The following is a 20,530-nucleotide window of genomic DNA, read 5'->3' as shown; positions in this document are numbered from 1 at the left end:
TGCTGTAGGATGCAGCTAAGAAAATGTCAGGAAAGACCTACTAGAATAGCTGAACTTTATTTGGGGTTAATAAGAGGCACTTTAAATGATGGCAGGTGTTTACTGACTCCTATTTAACATGATTTTAAATGTGATTGCTTAATTCTGAACACAGCTACATCTCCAGTCATAAGAGGGTGTGCACACTTATGCAACCACATTATTTTAGATTACAGTTTGTTTTTCAATTGAGTTGTAAAGTTTATAGATCACATTAAAGGTGGAAAATGTTCTGAAATGGATTATCTTTGTCTCATTTTTTTACATCACAGAAACCTGACATTTTAACAGGGGTGTGTAGACTTTATATCCACTGTAACATACCTTTACACCTGATCTGACTGACAATTTGTCAGTTGGTCACAGAACTATTTTTTAGGGATGCCTTTAGTGTAGCTTCAGTCAACATTATAATTCATAACTTTTTTGCATTTTGTTTGAAGGGGTTGCCGCTAACTGTGCATCAGCACTGGCTCAAATGGCAGCAGCGTCCTGTGTACAAGAAGAGAAAGATGATAAGGAAAACACTGAACATAGTGACACACTTACACAAGGTATACTGTTGTTCCAGATTAACAGATGTGCGTTGCTTATTTTTTATTTAATGCAGCAAATATTTCCCATGCATGCTGTTAGTGTTCATATCTGTGAATTTATAATGATTAAACAACGTAAAGCATATACAGTTGTGTTCAAAATAATAGCAGTCAGACATCACTAACCTGATCAATCACTGTTTTTGGTAGAAATGATATAATGAATAATTTACTAGCAGGTGTAGTAGAGTAATAGAAATCCAACAGACCCAACAGTCATGACATGCATGCTGCTGATTCTGTGTAATTGAATCACTAATTGAAAGGAGCATGTTCAAAATAATAGCAGTGTGGAGTTCTATTAGTGAGGTCATTCATTCTTTGAGAAACAGGTGGCAATTATTGCCCTTATTTAAGGAAGGAAGGCAGCAAATGTTGTACATGCTGGTTACAGTGCATTTCTCTCTGAAATACTGAGGAAAATGGGTCGTTCCAGACATTGTTCAGAAGAACAGCGTACCTTGATTAAAAAGTTGATTGGAGAGGGGAAAACATAAAGAAGTGCAGAAAATGATAGGTTGCTCAGCTAAAATGATCGCAAATGCTTTAAAATGGCAACCAAAACCTGAAAGATGTGGAAGAAAGCGAAAAACTACCATTCGAATGGATAGAAGAATAGCCAAAATGGCAAGGACTCAGCCAACAGTCAACTCCAAGAAGATCAAAGAAGGTCTAAAGTTACCTGTGAGTACTGTTACAATTAGAAGACGCCTATGTGAAGCCAAGCTATCTGCAAGAAGCCCCCGCAAAGTCCCACTGTTGAAAAAAAGACATGTGCTGAAGAGGTTACAATTTGCCAAAGAGCACATTGACTGGCCTAAAGAGAAATGGCGCAACATTTTGTGGACTGATGATAGTAAGATTGTTCTTTTTGGGTCTAGTGGCCGGAGACAGTTTGTCAGATGACCCACAAACACTGAATTCAAGCCACAGTACACTGTGAAGACATTGAAGCATGGTTGCGCAAGCATCATGATATGGGGATGTTTCTCATACTACGGTGTTGGGCCTATTTATCGCATACCAGGGACCATGGATCAGTTTGAATGCATCAGAATACTTGAAGAGGTCATGCTGCCTTATGCTGAAGAGGAAATGCCCTTGAAATGGGTGTTCCAACAAGACAACGACCCCAAACACACCCGTGCAACATCTTGGTTCCAGACCAACAAGATTGACGTTATGGAGTGACCAGTCCAATCCCTGGATCTTAATCCAATAGAAAACTTGTGGAGTGACATCACAAATGCTGTTTCTGAGGCAAAACCAAGAAATAGAGAAGAACTGTGGAATGTAGTCCAATCATCCTGGGCTGGAATACCTGTTCACAGGTGCCAGAAGTTGGTTGACTCCATGCAACACAGATGTACAGCAGTTCTCAGAAACAGTGCTTATACAACTAAATATTAATTAAGTGATTCAAAGGAAAGCAAAATCTTCAAACATTTTTCAGTTTATATAGTGAATGTTTGTTTGTAAAGAAGAATACAAACACTGCTATTTTTTTGAACAGTCTAATATTCACTTTTCTTCAATTTTTTTTTAGAGGAACAACACAAATTTGATATATTTTTCTTCATGTTTTGATTTGGAATAGATTTTGAGCTTTATTCACTTTTTTCAACACGCTGCTATTATTTTGAACACAACTGTACATATTGCACATCAAACACCAAAATTGGTTTTACTGTCCTAAACAGCAATACGTGGTGATATGATATATTTCGTATTAATGTTTTTGTTGTATTTTCTTTTTTTTGTAAACAGTGAAGCAGAAGGTGGAACAAAAACTGGAACAGATAGGCAAACAAGGAGGATATCGGCTGCATAATGCACATGTGCTCTGCATGGATGCAATACTTAATGTTGGCTTAGAGATGGGAAGTCACAACCAAGACTGCTGGCCACATGTCTTCAGGTACAGAATAATAGCTACCCTGCACCTTGCATTGTTCAGTTGCATGTATGATAGATGTGAGAGCCTGAAGAGGATTTACATTCTGTTCTGTTTATTATCATCTATTGCCATTTGCAAGTATTTTCTTTTCATGGTGGTTCCTTAACTGGAATGTACACCATATACCAGCATTTTGCAACCAGAGTGCCCAGGCACCCTGGGGTGCCTTCAGGTTTCTTCAGGTGTGCCTTGACAAAATTGCCCACAATTGTATACAAGCCAGTAGGTGAATCTAACCTGCTTTTTAGTTATACATAGCCACATATGCACCATTACAACCTTCCAACCACTGGTGTCGTAAAAACCAATGACGTCATAAATTGGACTTTGAGTGCCTGCACAGCATTCTTGTTGGGCCATCCCCTGCCCCTTTAGTCAACATTGGGGTTACATTAGCTGAGTGAGGGAAGCACTGGAATACTAGTCTGGAATACTTGTCTGTAACAGTGTGCAAAGGTACGTTTGCTTTGGGAGAATAAATCACCTCTAATGTTGGGTGTCCTACGTGTGGGGATGTTGTTGCATTATGTAAAACTTTAAAAGTGTAAAAGTAAATTTTTTTTACATTTTCGAATGGGATGCCTCCAGATTTGAAAGGGTGCCTTGACTGAAAAAAGGTTGAGAAACACTGCCATATGCTGTAGTCCAATGTATCGTTCACTACTTAAGTGAACGTTATTGGCCTTTTAAATGAGCAGTGCAGACACCATTGTTTATGAGATGCAGTAGAGTAACATACAGCAACTATGCAGATTTTTCCCCTTAACTGATATGACTGAAGTTTACTGCATGAGCTGTGCATGACCATCGCGCTTTGCAGTACCTTGTTGATTTACCTATTGAACGCAGAAGAATCACTTATATCAACTTAGACTTCTCTGAGAGCTGCTGTGTTGTTCCCAGAGAAATGCTTGTTTTGGTCCTGCTTGAGGTCTGGCCATTATTTATTGTGGTAGTTTGGTGCTGCTTAAGATCTAGCAATGATTTATTGTGGTGACATGGTCCTGGTTGAGGTATAGCCAGTGTTTACTAAGGTGGTATGGTCCTGTTTGAGGTATAGCTATTATTTACTGCAATGGCCAATGGCCATTACTTAAAATGGAATGAAGTCTCATTAAAACATTTGCCTATTTATACATTGTTCCACTGCACTTTAACCTAAACTGATAAAAAAAGTAAGTAATACAATACCTTTCACCTACCAGAGGCTTTCCCTGGGTATTGATGCTCAAACATGATGGTTTCAGGTGGGACAAACGGACTTGGTCACAGGACAAGATCTGTGTGCAGGCAGAGCTACAGGTCGGCTGCTTCAGCCTGAAACAAAGAGATCATTTCTGAACGATATTCTAAAAAAAATGTTCTATTGTCCCTACCAATAAAATGTGTTTTTTACTTAATGGCTAGAAGCTTATAGGCTGCTTTGTACAAGAACATTTCTTTGAACTGCTTTACTAAATTGTGATAAAACAGGTTCTCCTACATGGACTCTTCATAACCTTTTCTGCTTCCTACCCTGTAGGGTTTGTGAATACATAAGCACCTTGGAGCACACACATTTTAGCGATGGAGCTTCAAAGCTTTCTCTGACCATCACTCAGTCTCAGCAAGTTTCTACAGATACACATGGGCTTTCTGCAGATGCATCTCAAGAGTATACCCCAGAACAGGAGTCCTCTCTTGGCAAAAGTCCTGTCATCCAGCCAGTTCCCATCCAAGAACTTATCAAAGAAGGTACTAAGGGCCGAGCCTTTGACTTCCGTGGAAATAGCTTGATGAGTGCAAGCAATGCTGCTAAAGCTGTTTGCACCCTCTCTACACAAGCAGACAAGTAAGCAGCTGTTTTTTCTTCTGAAATTCAAATTTCTTGAAGGTTTTTAAAGTGGTTAAAAAAAACTTTTCTCTGCAGCATATTCGCCAGCCCCCAATACCCCCCCCCCCAATATTCACCTATGCCCTCTCTTGGTCCAGCGATGTGCACCGTAACTCAGCTATCCCGGAACACCCTCTCCTCATTGGCTGGGCAGTAGCAGGAGCCATTGGCTCTGGCTGCAATCAATCACAGCCAGTGAACAAATGAGAAGAGATGGGGGGCAGGCCGAGCTGTGGCTCCATGTGTGAATAGACACACAGAGCAGTGGCTTTGGAAAAGCTGCTTGCTGTAGGGGCACCCGGCAGGAGGGGGGGCACTCATGGGGGACCCGAGAAGAGAAGGATCTGGGCTGCTCTGTGCAAAACCACCGCATAGAGCAGGTAAGTATGACATGACATGTTTGTTTTTTAATTAAGCCTTTAGTATCGCTTGCAGCCCAAACATGAGAAAATATTGGAACACATTTCATCTGTTGATGCCTGGATTCCTCTTTTTTTCTTTGTAGGCTGTTTGAGGGAGCTGCAGACAAGCTCAATCTGGTGGCTCTTAGTGGGTTCCTTTATCATCTGAAGAAGGCTTCCCAGGCACAATTGTTTCATTCAGTTACAGATACAGTGGATTACTCTCTTGCAATGCCAGGTAGACCATATATGTTTCAAAACTATTTTTCTGCCAAAATCTTAACATTTTCTTGGACCCTACTACAGGAAAAAGTAAGGGATTTCTTCAATAAAATATATTTTTCCATTGTTCTACAGGAGAAATCAAATCTACACAGGACAAAAGAAGTGCTTTACATCTGTTCCGCCTCGGTGATGTCATGCTACGTATTATCCGGAGTAAATCTCGTCCATTGCTTCATGTCATGCGCTGTTGGAGTGTGGTGGCCCCTCATTTTGTAGAGGTAAAAAAGATGTTTCATTAATGGAGCATGATTAAGTAACAAACTTTAATATTCATAATGGAGTTTTATAGTGTTCTTTCCACCTCTGTGTGTTCCAGCTACTCCTGTTGCATTCTCCATTATATAACTTAAATGAAAATACAAGAGCAAGAATTGGGACCCTTCATAATAGCCACAACACAAGTGCAGATATGTCACCAATAAAAATCCTGAGCTATGAGACACCATTAGAGGGATTTTGAGATTGCAGAACATAGAAATCAGAGTTTGTGGTGTATCAGTGGTCATCATTACCCAGCTTTCCTGGCCTTTTTGGGATCACACCTCGCTAGCATTAGTGATGGTTTGTCCTTTACTACGTTAGTGGCTCATTGCTTGTCAGAGTGTAATTTAAGAAGGAAAAAATATATTCTCTTTAATGTTTTTAAGTAAAGTAACTAGGTAAGGAAATGTACACAGCCAGGAATAGGGGCCCCATAGGACATCCTAAAGATAGAATGATCAATTTACCTACTTCTGATGCAATACATGCATGACAAAGTTTTGAGATTTATTGAGTAAATGTAGTGCTGAATTTTACAGTCTGTTTTTCTGCTACACAGGCAGCCTGTCACAAAGAACGGCGTGTATCGAAGAAAGCGGTTTCCTTCATACATGACATCATGACAGAAGTGCTGACTGATTGGGAGGAGCCCCCACATTTCCACTTTAATGAGGCTCTTTTCCGGCCTTTTGAGCGAATTATGCAGTTGGAGCTATGTGATGAAGATGTACAAGATCAGGCAAGTTTATTCCCAAGTACTGCTAATGGACAGCTAAACTGTTTAACAAATAATCAAAACAGAACAGTCAGAATATTATTGTTTTAATATGCTTTCTCAACTCGAATCGCATAGGGCCACACAGTAATAAGAATTATTCAATGGTCCTGCTGGCTTACAGACATACATATTGGGGAAAAAATGTCAGTTACATGGAATGAGTGTGTATTTTCATGCAATTTGCTCCAACGGTACAGCACTGGCAAGGTGCGCTGAACTGATACATAATAGCCCATACCGTTGACATGTGCTAATTCAAATCCTATGCTACTCACCTGGTTTTAACTTTTCCAGTGGAAAATTCTGATATTATATAAAATGCTCAAAAGAGTATAGCATCAAGTCAATTAAAACTCCTGGGATATTGATCTGGTCAGTTTAGTAGGGGTTGTTAATCAGTTTCAGCTGCTTTGGTGTTAAAATGAAATTACCAGGTGCACTAGATGGGTAACAATGAGATGACCCCCAAAACAGGAATGGTTTTTCAGGTGGAGACCACTGACATTTTTTTACCTACTCACTCATCTTTTCTGACTGTTTTTCACTAGTTTTGCATTTGGCTAGGGCCAGTGACTCTACTGGTAACATGAGGTCATACCTGTACTCTACAGGGGTTGCACAGGCAGTCCATCTCCTCCAGGATGGCACATCAATATGTGCCATTGCCAGGTTTGCTGTGTCTCCCAGCACAGTCTCAAGAGCATGAAGGAGATAGGCAGTTACTTTAGGAGAGCAGGACAGGGCTGTAGAAGGTCAGCAGGACCGGTATCTGCTCCTTTGTGCAAGAATGAACAAGATGAGCACTGCCAGAGCCCTACAAAATGACCTCCAACAGGCTACTGATGTGAATGTCTGTGACCAAAAAATCAGAAGCATACTTCATGAGGGTGGCCTAAGGGCCCGATGTCCTCTGGTGGGCCCTGTGCTCACTGACCGGCACCATAGAGCTTGATTGGCATTTGCCATTGAACACCAGAATTGGCAGGTCCACCACTGGCGCCCTGTGCTTTTTATAGATGAGAGCAGGTTCACCCTGAGTACATGTGACAGACTTGAAAGGGTCTGGAGAAGCCGTAGAGATCGTTATGCTGCCTGTAACATTGTTCAGCATGAACATTTTGGTGGTGGGTCAGTGATGGTCTGGGGAGGCATATCCATGGAGGGACGCACAGACCTCTACAGGCAAGACAATGGAACCATGACTACCATTAGGTATTGGGATGAAATCCTTGGACCCATTGTCAGACCCTACACTGGTGCAGTGGGTTCTGGGCTCCTCCTGGTGCACAACAATGCCTGGCCTCATGTGGTGAGAGTATGCAGGCAATTCCTGGAGGATAAAGGAATTGATAATATTGAATGGCCCCCACACTCCCCTGACCTAAATCCATTAGAGCACCTCTGGGATATCATGTTTCGGTCAATCCGATGCCGCCAAGTTTCACCTTGGACTGTCCAGGAGCTCAGTGATGCCCTGATCCAGATCTGGGAGGAAATACCCCAGGACGCCATCCGTCATCTCATTAGGAGCATGCCCCGACGTTGTCAGGCATACATACAAGCACATGGGGGCCATACAAATTACTAAGTATCATTTTGAGTTTCTGCAATGAAATTTCAGTAAAATGGACTAGCCCGCTGCATCATTTTAATTTTTTTTTCACTTCGATTTTCAGGGTGTCTTTGAATTCAGTCCTCTGTAGGTTGATAATTTTAATTTCCATCAAACGATGGGGCATTCTTGCGTTCCTAACACATTACCCATTCCATATCAGTATAGATATCCAGCATGATATTTTTCCTCATTGAGATCTGATGTGTTTTCAAAGTGTTCCCTTAATTTTTTTGAGCAGTGTATTTTTAATAACAACTATAAATACATGAAAGATCATTTTACCACAATGCCAAATGCTAAAATGCCCACATTATGAATTCAGTTATGCTTTTTTTCAGTTTAAGGCAAATTTGGATTTTAGATTTGGCACTAGGTGGCAGCGTTTCACACTTCTACAGTCAACACATCACTATTTCCTAAAAAATCTGGATATGCTACATGTAGAGCCTTAAAAAGAACCCTGGCCACAAATGGGCTTAGGCACAAATATAAAAATTCAGCCTTAATGATGAAATACTATATTTGCCCTGTTATTTAGCTGCAATTTACATTGATGTGCCTGCATTTTTGCATTAGTGCCAAGGGTTAGAGGACAATTAAGCCTTCTCTTTAGCCTGATTTCACATATGGTCTCCCAGTTCCCAACCACCTAACGCTGGCCATACACATAGAATATCGGCCATTTACAGTGTGAACGACTATTCGTCTCTCGACGACTTGTCTACTAAACACATAGAATAAAGTTCGTTCAAAGATTCTTCTGGTTCACCAAAAGACATGGGCAATACTAGACAGGGGATTTTTCGTTTCGATTAACACATAAACATATACACTTTGGTTGAAACGAACGTTTTCGCTTCTGTTCCATCGACATTAGCCGGGCCTACTTTCGAAATTGGCTGTAACGTTGAGTCCACTAACGGCACGAATGTCGAAAGATCTTTTCAAAAACGAATTTTGGCTGATAGTCTATACTTGTATGGGGGCATAAGACTGGCCACGGCAACAAACTTTGATCTACAAATATATTACCACTTCAAACAACCATAAAATTGTAACAATGTAAAAAAAAAATGAAGACTTACTGCTGTCATTGTTAAATCTGGCTGGCATTTTAGCCAGGAATAAGGCTACATTCGCGCTGATCTGCTGCAAAAACGCATAGGCCGTGCTTTCTGAGCATTTTTAAAAGACACGTGACTTAAAAACTGCATTCAAAATGCTTCCCAGAGGCTTTTTTGAGGCATTTTTTTTTAACTCCCCAAACATGCCCCAAAGATGCTGCAAGCAAAAGTTTTTGCACCGCAAGCGCAACGCCTCAGTGTGAAAACATACATAGATATACATTTACTTATTACAGGTACTTATATAGCACCGTCAATTTCCGCAGCGCTTTACATATATATTGTACATTCACATCAGTCCCTAACCCTCAAGGGGCGTTCCATACATAGGGAAGCATTTTTCTTGAGCTTTTCAGGTGCTTTTTATAAACACAAAAACTCCTCAGTGTGAAAGCAGCCCATAGCAGTCCATAGCACTATCACTTTTTTTTTTTTACTTCATTGAGATGTCCTGTTATGACATTTTATTAATTTCTATGCACCTCAGCTGAGCAGTGTTGCATAGAAACAGAAAAAGAGCTGCATGTGAGCAGGATGGAAAACTGGTTGCAGGTTTCTGTAACATCAACTTTGTGTTCATTAGGGGGTATTATTTTACACTTTTATTCTTGTGGTTGAACTAGATGGAATAGTGTGTTTTTTACAACCAGATTAACTCTGTAACTGTGCAACTCCAAGCTGTCAGGCTCAAAGTTCGGCAAATTATTAATCCTTTCATGAATAGGGCTGAATTATTAGAATAAATTCAGGACTGAATTTTCAGATTCTTTCTTTATTAAGGCATAATGCAATGTGGAAAGTGAATGAACCCATAGCTCCCAATCACTATTCATCTTTTACTAATCTGCAGCAAGATGGATTCATTATTGCTCTTTGAACATTGTCACCACTCTTTACACCGCCTTATTCAATAGGATATAGGTCTGTTTTCATGAATACTTTTATTTGTAAAATTCAAAATCTTTAAAACCAGAGGACTGGCTTGCTATAATGCTTTGTTCATAAACATGTTTTTTTTTTCCTTATGCATTGAAGCATACATTAGTAATAATTTAGAAGGAGATAAATGGGGTTTAGGGAAAGTATGAATGAAACTATAAAGGCCACCAAAAAGTCAGAAGAGGTATAAGTAAGACAATGAGAAGATTTAGTTGAGTAAAATTTTAAGTGTATTTAAAACCAGGAACAAAAATGTAACGTATTGCAGCTTATCACACCTTGGATATGGTGGTTGTGTTTGTTTGCCTTCATGGGCTTAAGGCTGGCCATAGACAGGCCGTTTATCGGCCGAATTGTCGGCCGGTAAAACGAAAAATCGGTCATTGCCGATGCTGCCACCAATGTCCACAAAAAAAGGCCGGTTTTCGTGGATTTTCCAGCATGACCGATAAAAAGAAACGAGAAGATCCACGAAAAACGACCGACGTCATTGCCCACTAACGGCGTGAATATCGGCAGATGTTTTTCGTGTGGACGAAAATTCGGTCGATAACCCATTTATGGCCTGCATTAGTACCGTGGGCTTGGTAAGACTGGAAAATCTGTATAAATAGAGACCATTTTGTAATACTGCAATAATGCTACATATATTCCTATGCTACTCTAATATACATATTCTGTTATGTTAAATTTGACTTTTAGAGCAGCTACATTTGACAATGCATTCATTTGGACACTGTAAAATGGTGTACTTTCTATGGCTGTAAATAGTCAGCAATGTATCTGTATCCATTATCTATCATATTGTGCAATTTTCAAATTACTGCACTTTTGGTAAAATAAATCTTTGAGGCTTGTCATTGTTCCTGAATGATAAACTGTTTGTTTGTTTTTTTATTATTGACTAATTCAGGTGATTACATCCATTGGAGAACTGGTGGAAGTGTGTTCTCCTCAGATTCAATCGGGATGGAGGCCTCTCTTCAGTGCTTTGGAGACTGTACACAGCAGCAAGTCAGATATTAAGGAATATCTTGTAGGAGAATACTCCATGGGTGAGTCAAGAGTTTTGGCGAAGTGCCATTCATTCACATCTTAATGTACCTTTACTAACAAGCATTGTTTTGTGATGTGCTGGGAAAAATTATGCTTCCATCTTTTTTTGGTGTAATGTGATGCATTAGACACCCCAAATTAGAATCCAGCGTACAAGTCCACCATAAAATAATGAGTCTCCTTTTACAGTCATATGGGATTGTTTATACTACAAGATTGTCTTCAACTCTCCATAGATTCCTCTTCTTTTAAAGTAGTATTCTCTCCTCATGCAAAAAATATTTAAAAAAAAACGCCTATAGTGCATTATTTCCTTAAATCATAATAGAATGTAAGTATTAAACTCAGAAAAAAGTGTCAACTTGTCCACCACATGACAACATTCCAGTACCTGTCATCCTTACTCTTGCCCTCCAATCCAATTTTTCTTTCTTCTACATAAATCTTGCAATCTTTTTTTCTCTTCTTTAGTTCTATATGAATATTTTGTTTTTTTGGGAGAATTGCATTAACCACTTGCCTACCAGGCACTTATACCCCCTTATTTACCAGGCCAATTTTCAGCTTTCAGCGCTGCCGCACTTTGATTGACAATTGCGCGGTCATGCAACATTGTACCCATATGAAATTTTGATTATTTTTTTCTCACAAATAGAGCTTTCTTTTGGTGGTATTTAATCGCCACTGGGCGCTTTACTTTTTGCGCTATAAATAAAAAAAAGTGCAAAAAATGTGAAAAAAAAAAAGTTTCTTTGTTTCTATTATAAAATTTTTCAAACAGGTAATTTTTCTCCTTCACTGATGTGCGTTGATGAGGCGGCACTGATGGGCACTGATAGGCGGCACTGATGGGCACTGATAGGCAGCACTAAAGGGCACTGATAGGCAGTACTAATGAGGTGGCACGGATAGGCGGCACTGATAGACAGCACTAATGAGGTGTCACGGATAGGCGGCACTAATATGCAGCACTGATAGGCGGCACTAATAGGTGACACTGATGATGGGTACTGATAGACGGCACTGACTGGTATCACTGCTGGGCACTGACTGGCGGCACTGACTGGCACAACCGCTGGGCACTGACTGGTGGCACTGACTGGCACAACCGCTGGGCTGCACTGGTGGGTGGCACTGGTGGGCAGCACTGGTGGGTGGGCACAGGTGGGTACAGGTGGGTGGCACTGCTGGGCACAGGTAGGTGGCACTTCTGGGCACAGGTGTGTGACACTGCAGAGTGGCACAGGTGGGTGCACTGCTGGGCACAGGTGGGTGCACTGCTGGGCACAGGTGGGTGCACTGCTGGGCACAGGTGGGCGGAACTTGTGGGTGGCACTGCTGGGCACCGATCATCAGGGCACTGATCATCAGTGCCCTGATCGGTGCCGATCCTCGCTCTGACAACTGCCGGTTCTGACAGCGTGAGGAAAGTGCAGCCGAGAACCGGCACTTGCATTTCCCTGTGATCAGCGTGTCATTGGACACCGCTGATCACGTGGTAAATTCCGGTATGATTGGCCTTTTACCACATCACGTGATCAGCTGTGTCCGTAGGACACAGCGATCACGGAGATCGCCGGGTGCGCACCCCTGGGGCGCGCAGGAGAGCGCGTTCTGGGGGGAAGTCATATGACATCCACCCAGAACTGGCCGGCTGCAGTGCAGCCGTCATTCGGCTATCTGCGGTCGGCAACTAGTTAAGAAGTAAAGAAGAAAAAAAAAAAAAAAGGGTTGCAAGATTTATGTAGAAGCAATAAAATTTGGATTGAAGGGTAAGAGTAAGAATGACAGATATTGGAATGTTGTCACGTGATGGATAAGTTCGCACATTAGTTGCACTTTTTTTGTGAGATTAATACTTAAATTCTATTATGATTTAAGGAGATAATGCATGGAGAGAATACTACTTTAAAAGAAAAGGAAGAGGAGTTCACATGTTTATTGTTATGTGGTGAGAATCTACGTATACATTTGCATCTTCCCAGGGGGGAAGAATTATTCTAATCTGATTTTTATTTTTATGCATTTCTTTTGATTTATTATATGCATTTTGGTGGCAGTTACTATAGATAATTCCCAGACGTGGATTTCAATATACATTATATACCCAAAATGAATGGGCTGTCTGAACACAACAAATATTAACACAGCACAGCTCAGTGAATAGGCCCTTATGTAAGTCAAGAATATTGTTGTCTTTCTCTGAGTTCCAAATACTTACCTATTCTGAAGTTACTTCGGTCTTGTCACATGACCGGGTCCCAGCACCTGCTTTAGTGTAGTCCCTATACCCCATGTCTCCATAGTAAGCTGTTGTCACTGTCCTCCCCTTTCTCCTATAAACTGAAGCCACCGCTGGGAGATCATGTGACTAAACTGGAGCGACTAAGTAAGGTAGGTATAGGCATTATTCCATTTATGTTTAGTCCAGTCTTACCTTGCCAACCTCACCAGCAGATCCATGCAGACGCGTCATTGCAAGCAATGCCCAGTGAAATGCCTGATAGTGATCTAATCACTAAGAGATCTTTAAATATTACCATCTACTTTTTGATAGGGGTCTGCTTCTCTGTTCTGTTCTTTTTGATCTAATAGTAAATGCCTTCTTTTTATCTCATAAGCTTACTGATTTGTGTCTGTCTTTGTCTCCTAGGAAAACGCCAGGCTCCAGTGTTCGATGTGTTTGAAGCATTCCTGAATACAGACAACATTCAAGTCTTTGCTAATGCAGCCACTGATTACATTATGTGCCTTATGAAATTTGTCAAGGGATTAGGTACACTTCATTCCTCTTTAGAACCACAACCAATGTTATGCACAGGAGACTTATAATTCTTATGAAAGCTGATAAGTGTTTTTAGGCTCAACATCAGCTCTCAGCAATTTGTGCGGTTTAAATATTTATGTGTTTTTATATTGCAATATTTAAGAGTCTTTGACCAAAATTCAGAATATAATTATTTTGTAATGCTTCAAAAGTTGTGTATGGTAAAAAAAAAAAAGTGTGTGTGTAGTATGTTACTAATTAAACTCAGGTCAGTTCATGACTAACCAGGTGCCCACAAGTGGGTTTCATAAAACAAGCACTACATGTACCTTTTTAATGTTATGTCAGCACTTGGCCTTTTCACATAGCAGCAGGCTTTCACAGCAGAGAGAGAGAGCCCGAAGTGTCAGGGCTCACATACAGACAGGCCTGTGGACTGCTGATACTAAAAATGAGGTCTGGCTCCCAGTTAAGATGAGGAACTAGGAATGGAGATATATTCCTACCCAAAAACCCTTCAACTTCCTGAGACCAAAAAAAGAAATTATGAAGTTTCTGAAAAACACAAAAAAAACATTTTTGTTTTCTCCACAACAGCCACAAACCCTTGAACCCCACACCATGTGTATATGAGAAAGTGACACATATATACATCTTGCACAATCCTGCACCCCACAAATAGATATACACTATATTGCCAAAAGTATTGGGACTCCTGCCTTTACAAGCACATGAACTGTAATGGCATATATTGAGTCTGCTATAACAGCTTCCACTCTTCTGGGAAGGCTGTTTAGGAGTGTGTCTATGGAAATGTTTGACCATTGTTCCAGAAGTACATTTGTGAGGTCAGGCACTGATGTTGGACTTGAAGGCCTGGCTCCCAGTCTCCGCTCTTATTCATCCCAAAGGTGTTCTATCAGATTGAGGTCAGGACTCTGTGCAGGCCAATCAAGTTCCTCCACCCCAAACTCGCTCATCCATGTCTTTATAGACTTTGCTTTGTGCACTGGTGTGCAGTCATGTTGGATCAAGAAGGGGCCATCCCCACACTGTTCCCACAAAGTTGGGACCATGAAATTGTTCAAAATGTCTTGGTATGCTGATGCCTTAAGAGTTCCCGTCACTGGAACTAAGGTGCCTAGTCCAACCCCTGAAAAACACCCCCAAACCATAATCCCCTCTCCACCAAACTTTACACTTGGCACAATGCAGTCAGGTAAGTACCATTCTGGCAAGTGCCAAACCCAGACACATCCATCGGATTGCCAGATAGAGAAACGTGATTCGTCACTCCAGAGAACACATCTCCACTGCTCTAGAGTCCAGTGGCAGTGTGCTTTACACCACTGCAGCCAACGCTTTGCATTGCACTTGGTGATGTAAGGCTTGGATGCAGCTGCTTGGCCATGGAAACCAATTCCATGAAGCTCTCTATGCACTGTTGTGCTAATGTGAAGGCCACATGAAGTTTGGAGGTCTTTAGCTATTGACTCTGCAGGCAGTGCTGACCCTGCTCTGTCATTTTACGTGGCGTACCACTTCGTGGCTGAGTTGCTGTTCCCAGTTGCTTCCACGTTGTTATAATACCACTAACAGTTGACTGTGGAATATTTAGTAGCAAGGAAATTTCATGGATGGACTCATTGCACAGGTGGCAACCTATCACAGTACCACACTTGAATTCACTGAGCTCCCGAGAGCGACCTATTTTTTCAAAAAATGTTTGTAGAAGCAGTCTGCATGCCTAGGTGCTTGATTTTATACACCTGTGGCCATGGAGGTGATTGGAACACCTGAATCCAATTATTTGGAGGGGTGTCCCAATACTTCTGGCAATATAGTGTACATTTGTACAGTATTTTGTGTATGTATTAAAATTGTGTATAATTCTTAATACTTACCATTTCAAGCACTGAATTAAAATTCTGATACCTACATCATAATGGTAGATTCCTATGCTTATTTACTTATTTAATTGGAAATCCACAACTATAGCCCTGCCACTGGCAAGCCTTGCTGGGACCCAGACTCACTGTAATATAAACAGTACAATTTTTTTAATACCATATGGAATTATTTTGTTTCTCCTGTAGAGAAGTAAAGTCCAAGAGGCAGCAAAGAAGTCTTAAATAATTATTTCCTTTTCACAATGTTTCATGGCTGAGATAAAGTTATGGTGCTTATTGGATTATTTGGCTTCAAATAAAATGTTTGTCTCATCTACTGTTTGTGGATGTTTGTCTTTAGGAATCTGTTGTTATACAGTTAGACCCATGTATATTTGGACACAGGCAAAATTTATTTACCAACACATATTCAAGCTATTGTTATATAATGGATATGTGCTGAAAGTGCACACTATCAGATTTAATTTGGGGAAATGTGCATCCAAATTAGAGGAAGGGTTTAGGAATTACAGCTCTTAAGAGTAGGAATCCCCCCTTTTTCAAGGGACCAAAAATAACTGGACATTTGAATATAATCATAAATAAAATGTGCATTTTTAATATTTTGTTCATAATCCTTTACTGGCAATGACTGCCTGAAGTCATTGCTAAAAACTGGGTTTCCTCCTTTCTGATGCTTTGGCAGGATCTAACTGCAGTTGTCTTCAGTTCTTTGTTTGTGGGACTTTATGCCTTTAGTTTCGCTTTCAGCAAGTGAAATGAATGCTCAATTGGGTTGAGATCAGATGATTGACTCGGCCATTACAGAATATTCCACCTATTTTCCTTCAAAAGCTCCTGGGTTGCTTTTGCAGTGTGTTTTGGATCATTGTCCATCTGTACTGTGAAGCACCGTCCAATCAACTTTGCTGCATTTGGCTGAATCTGGGCTGGCAGTATATCTCTAAACACTGCAGAATTAATCCGGCTGATTCTGTCTTCTGTCACGTCATCAGTAAACACCAATGACCCAGTGCCACTGGGAGCCATGCGTGCCCATGCCACCACACTGCCTCTGCCATGTTTTACAGATGAGGTTGTGTGCTTTGAATCATGAGCTGTTCCAAGCCTTCTCCACACTTTTTTTTTTTTTTTTTCTTCCCATCATTCTGTTACAGTTTAATCTCAGTTTCATCAGACCAAAGAATGCTTTTCCAGAACTGGTCTGGCTTTTTTAGATGTTTTTTGGCAAAGTCTAATCTGGCTTTTCTATTCTTCAGGCTTATGAATGGTTTTTACACCGTGTGGTGAACCCTCTGTATTTGCTCTCATAAAGTCTTCTCTTGATTGTAGACTTTGACAATGATACGCCCAACTCTTGGAAGGTGTCCTTCACTTGTCTGGATGTTGTGAATGGGTTTTTCTTTACCATAGAGAGGATCCTGCGATCATCCACCACTGTTGTCTTCCGTGGACATCCATGCCTTTTTATGTTGCTGAGCTCACCAGTGCGTTCTTCTTTCTTCAGAATGTACCAAACTGTTGATTTGGCCACTCCTAATGTTGCTGCTATCTCTCTGATGGATTTGTTTAGTTTTTGAAGCCTTTCAATGGCCTGTTTCACTTGCATGGCTAGCTCCTTTGAACACATGATGTAGGTTCACAGCAATAGATTCCAAATGTAAATACTACACTTAGAATCAACTCCAGACCTTTTACCTGCTTAATTGATGAATAAATAATGGAGTAGCCCACACCTGGCCATGAAACCACTTTTGATTCAATTGTCCAATTACTTTTGGTCTCTTAAAAAAGGGGGGATGGCTACTCTTAAGAACTGTAATTCCTAAACTCTTCCTCCAGTTTGGATGTACATACCCTCAAATTAAACCTGAGTATGCATTTTCAGTCCCACATTACATAACAATAGCTTGAATATGTTTTGGTAAAAACTAAAATTGTGCATGTGTCCAAATATATATGGACTCAACTGTATGCAGCGATGTGTTGTATTTTTTAAAGCAAAGACTTCCTTCAGGGTATCAGTTCATGAGCACCATACTTGCTTGTTGACTTTCTAGTTCAAGAGATTTTTCCAGGCCTTTTACCATTTCCTTCTGCCTTTCCATATTCCTTACTCCTAGTGATAGCAGTGCTTTAGTTCTTCTGTTTTTTGTTAATTGCTTGTACTATTCTAGAAAAATTGTTATACTTTCTAGCAGAAATCTAGTTAATTCCAAAGCGTTCAATACCATTTTCATACAGCTCTACATGGTAGACGTTTTGGTTAATGTCATTCACTTATGTATTCAGTAAAGCATGTTATGTAAAGATATTTACTTAGAAGTAATTTCTTTATTCCCCTGCTTATACTTTTGTTTCCCACTTTTGCTAAAGTAGGTATGTCTAGCATACTGTTTGGGCAATTATTGAAAAAACTATTAAAGATTAATATCCAAAAATATTTCTTTCTTTCAGGTGAGGCTGATTGTAAAGAAATTGGAGACTGTGCGTCAGCATCATCATCATCCACAGACCTATGCCTTCCAGCTCTTGACTATCTGAGGCGGTGTTCACAGGTTAAATGCTATTAACTTACATTTATGACACTGAAGAGCTACTGTCTTAATATGCTTGTAGCTAGTCTGAACATTGCATAATATATACAGGGCTTTGACAAAATTATAGAAACTCCAGGTAAAAACAAATTCCTTACCTAATATGGTGTTGGACTTCCTTTGGCATCCAAGACGGCCTGAATTCTCCTGGGAATTGACAAATATGTTTTGAATGTTGGATAATGGAATCTGATGCCACTCTTCATGCAAGAAAGTTCCAGTTCTTGCAGAGATGCAGGAGGCGGAAAACAACCTTGTTCTCCATAATTGACCATAGTGGCTCTATAATATTGAGGTCCGTTGACTGCGGCGCTGGGAAATGCAAGAATTTGCATGCTCATCAAACTACGATTTGACAACATCAGCTGTCAGAATTGGAGCATTATCATCTTGGTCAATGGCGCTGTCTTTGAGAAACAATGTCTACACCATGGGGTGCACTTGGTCGGCCATAATTTATACATTTTGGCTGACCCATCACCACCTTGAAAGGTGGTGATGGGGCCTGCAGAATACCAAGATGTGGCTGCCCAAACCATGATTGCGCTGGCACCATGCTTTTACCATTGCCACAAGACAGTCCTGGTCCTAAGCCGGGTAAGTAGGACGGTGTTTGCCACACGTAAACAAGTCCTGTGGTTGGGAACAGTGAAGCTCGATTCATCAGACCATATTACTGTCTTCCATTGATCGATATTCCACGATTTATGGATGTTGCACCACTCTCTCCTCTTTTGAATATTAATATCAGTCCTTAATGCTTTGGGAATTGCAGCTCGCCCATGAGTGTTTTGCCTATGGAGTTTCCACTGCAAATTTTTTCTGGACACAGGCTTTTGAAGACTGAGATTGACCTCTGCAATCACTGTTGTAGCAGTTTTTTTCTTATTCCGGGTCACAATCCTGTGCAATGTTCTTTTGTCTCTTTCTGTCAGTTGACCATGTCAACCGTGCTTGTTTCTACAGATGACGTTTTCCTGGAAACTATATGCTATCATAATCTTTGATACTGTACCTCACGACAAAGCAAAAAAATTGGCAACTTCAGTTACAGAGGTACCACCTAAGCAGGCACCAACAATTTGCCCTCTTTGAAATGCAGTAAGCTCTGACATGACTCCATATTACTAGCAGCGCACACAGTGAATGACAAAAGTGAGGCTTCCCACCGGTTAGCTAGTTGTCTTATCACACCTGCAAATCGTGTAGTGCTTTCATATTTTTTATTCAATCTCTGTATGTACAAGTATCTGGTTGCCAAATGCCATTTTTTTCCATGTTAAATATTCCTTCCGTAAGTACAAGGCCCTGTTCACATATCGCATAGCGGGAACAATCATTCCCACTCTCGATTTGTAATTTATCACAATTTCAGTTTTTTTGCATAGAGCAGCCCATTCACTTCAATGGACTGCCCTATGCATGTTTGTCACCCAAAAGAAGTTCCTGCTGATTTTTAAACTCCCGTTTTGCTGCGAGACAATCATGACAGAATTACATTGTTATTGGGGTGCCATTAAAGGATAATGGCACCCAAAGGCGTGTCATGCATTCTGTTGCAATTTGGAATCACAGGCAGAATCTTGGTGATCCTGCCTGCGATTTCAAATCACGAGATCTGAAGCTTAAGAATTATCATAATAAAATATTACCGGGTGCCTCTGGTCACAGAATACACATTGACTGGAACTTTCCAGCAAAATACTATGAAGCTAGAAGCTGATTGGTTGCTATGCAAAGCTGCCCCAGATTCTGTCTGCTCCAGTTTTTAAAAATTCCCCCTATGTGTTTAATGAGAACATTCTAATTATTCTGTATGAAAAAGGAATGGGATGTATTGTTGTATTGCCACAAACTTTCAGTCATTGCTCCTGCTGTGTGGTTGTGACCTATCTGAGAAACATTGAACAAGGCCAGTCATGTAAACAAAAAGTCTATTCGGCCACTCATTATTTTATTTTCTAGTTCTAATAGTCATCACTAGATAATCCCAAGCATCAACTTTAGTTCTTAATACATGTCACTCTCTATTACACTAAAGACAAGTTAAAGGAGAAGTGTAGGAATAGTAAAAAACAGACATTCTTATCTCCCTGCTGCAGCATCGGTCTGATGCTGCAGCTGTCCCCCCACCGACTCTAGCCCAGAGAATCACATGATCACTGATCGCTCTGTTCTCTTTCTGCTTTGAGCAGAGAGCAGTGACAGTCACCACTCTGCTCTGACCCTCCAGTGCTTACTGGAGTGCCAGGCAGCAGAGGGGGTGGGAGCAGCTGGCTGAGGCTCTCAGCACTGAGAGGCTGTGCCGCTGCCAGTCAGGCATTTGGGTGGA

General features: G+C 40.7%; 1 protein-coding gene across 1 annotated transcript in view; it reads left to right on the top strand.

Moving 5' to 3' along the window:
• The window catches only part of ARFGEF3 (ARFGEF family member 3), a 119,800-nt gene that overhangs the window by 76,324 nt on the left and 22,946 nt on the right, over nucleotides 1-20,530 (top strand). The window contains exons 17-25 of the mRNA XM_089676234.1: nucleotides 483-593; nucleotides 2,403-2,553; nucleotides 4,115-4,423; nucleotides 4,971-5,104; nucleotides 5,224-5,369; nucleotides 5,972-6,151; nucleotides 10,782-10,923; nucleotides 13,578-13,700; nucleotides 18,059-18,159. Of these exons, the coding sequence (XP_089532360.1) occupies nucleotides 483-593; nucleotides 2,403-2,553; nucleotides 4,115-4,423; nucleotides 4,971-5,104; nucleotides 5,224-5,369; nucleotides 5,972-6,151; nucleotides 10,782-10,923; nucleotides 13,578-13,700; nucleotides 18,059-18,159 (1,397 nt within the window). The remainder of the gene's footprint in view (nucleotides 1-482; nucleotides 594-2,402; nucleotides 2,554-4,114; nucleotides 4,424-4,970; nucleotides 5,105-5,223; nucleotides 5,370-5,971; nucleotides 6,152-10,781; nucleotides 10,924-13,577; nucleotides 13,701-18,058; nucleotides 18,160-20,530) is intronic.

This window comes from Staurois parvus, unplaced genomic scaffold (assembly GCF_062004578.1).
Source record: "Staurois parvus isolate SC_StPar_1 unplaced genomic scaffold, SC_StPar_1.0 ptg000165l, whole genome shotgun sequence".
Lineage (NCBI taxonomy): Eukaryota > Metazoa > Chordata > Amphibia > Anura > Ranidae > Staurois > Staurois parvus.
Note: the sequence above shows the minus strand (reverse complement) of the source record. Positions and strands in the feature narration are given on the sequence as shown.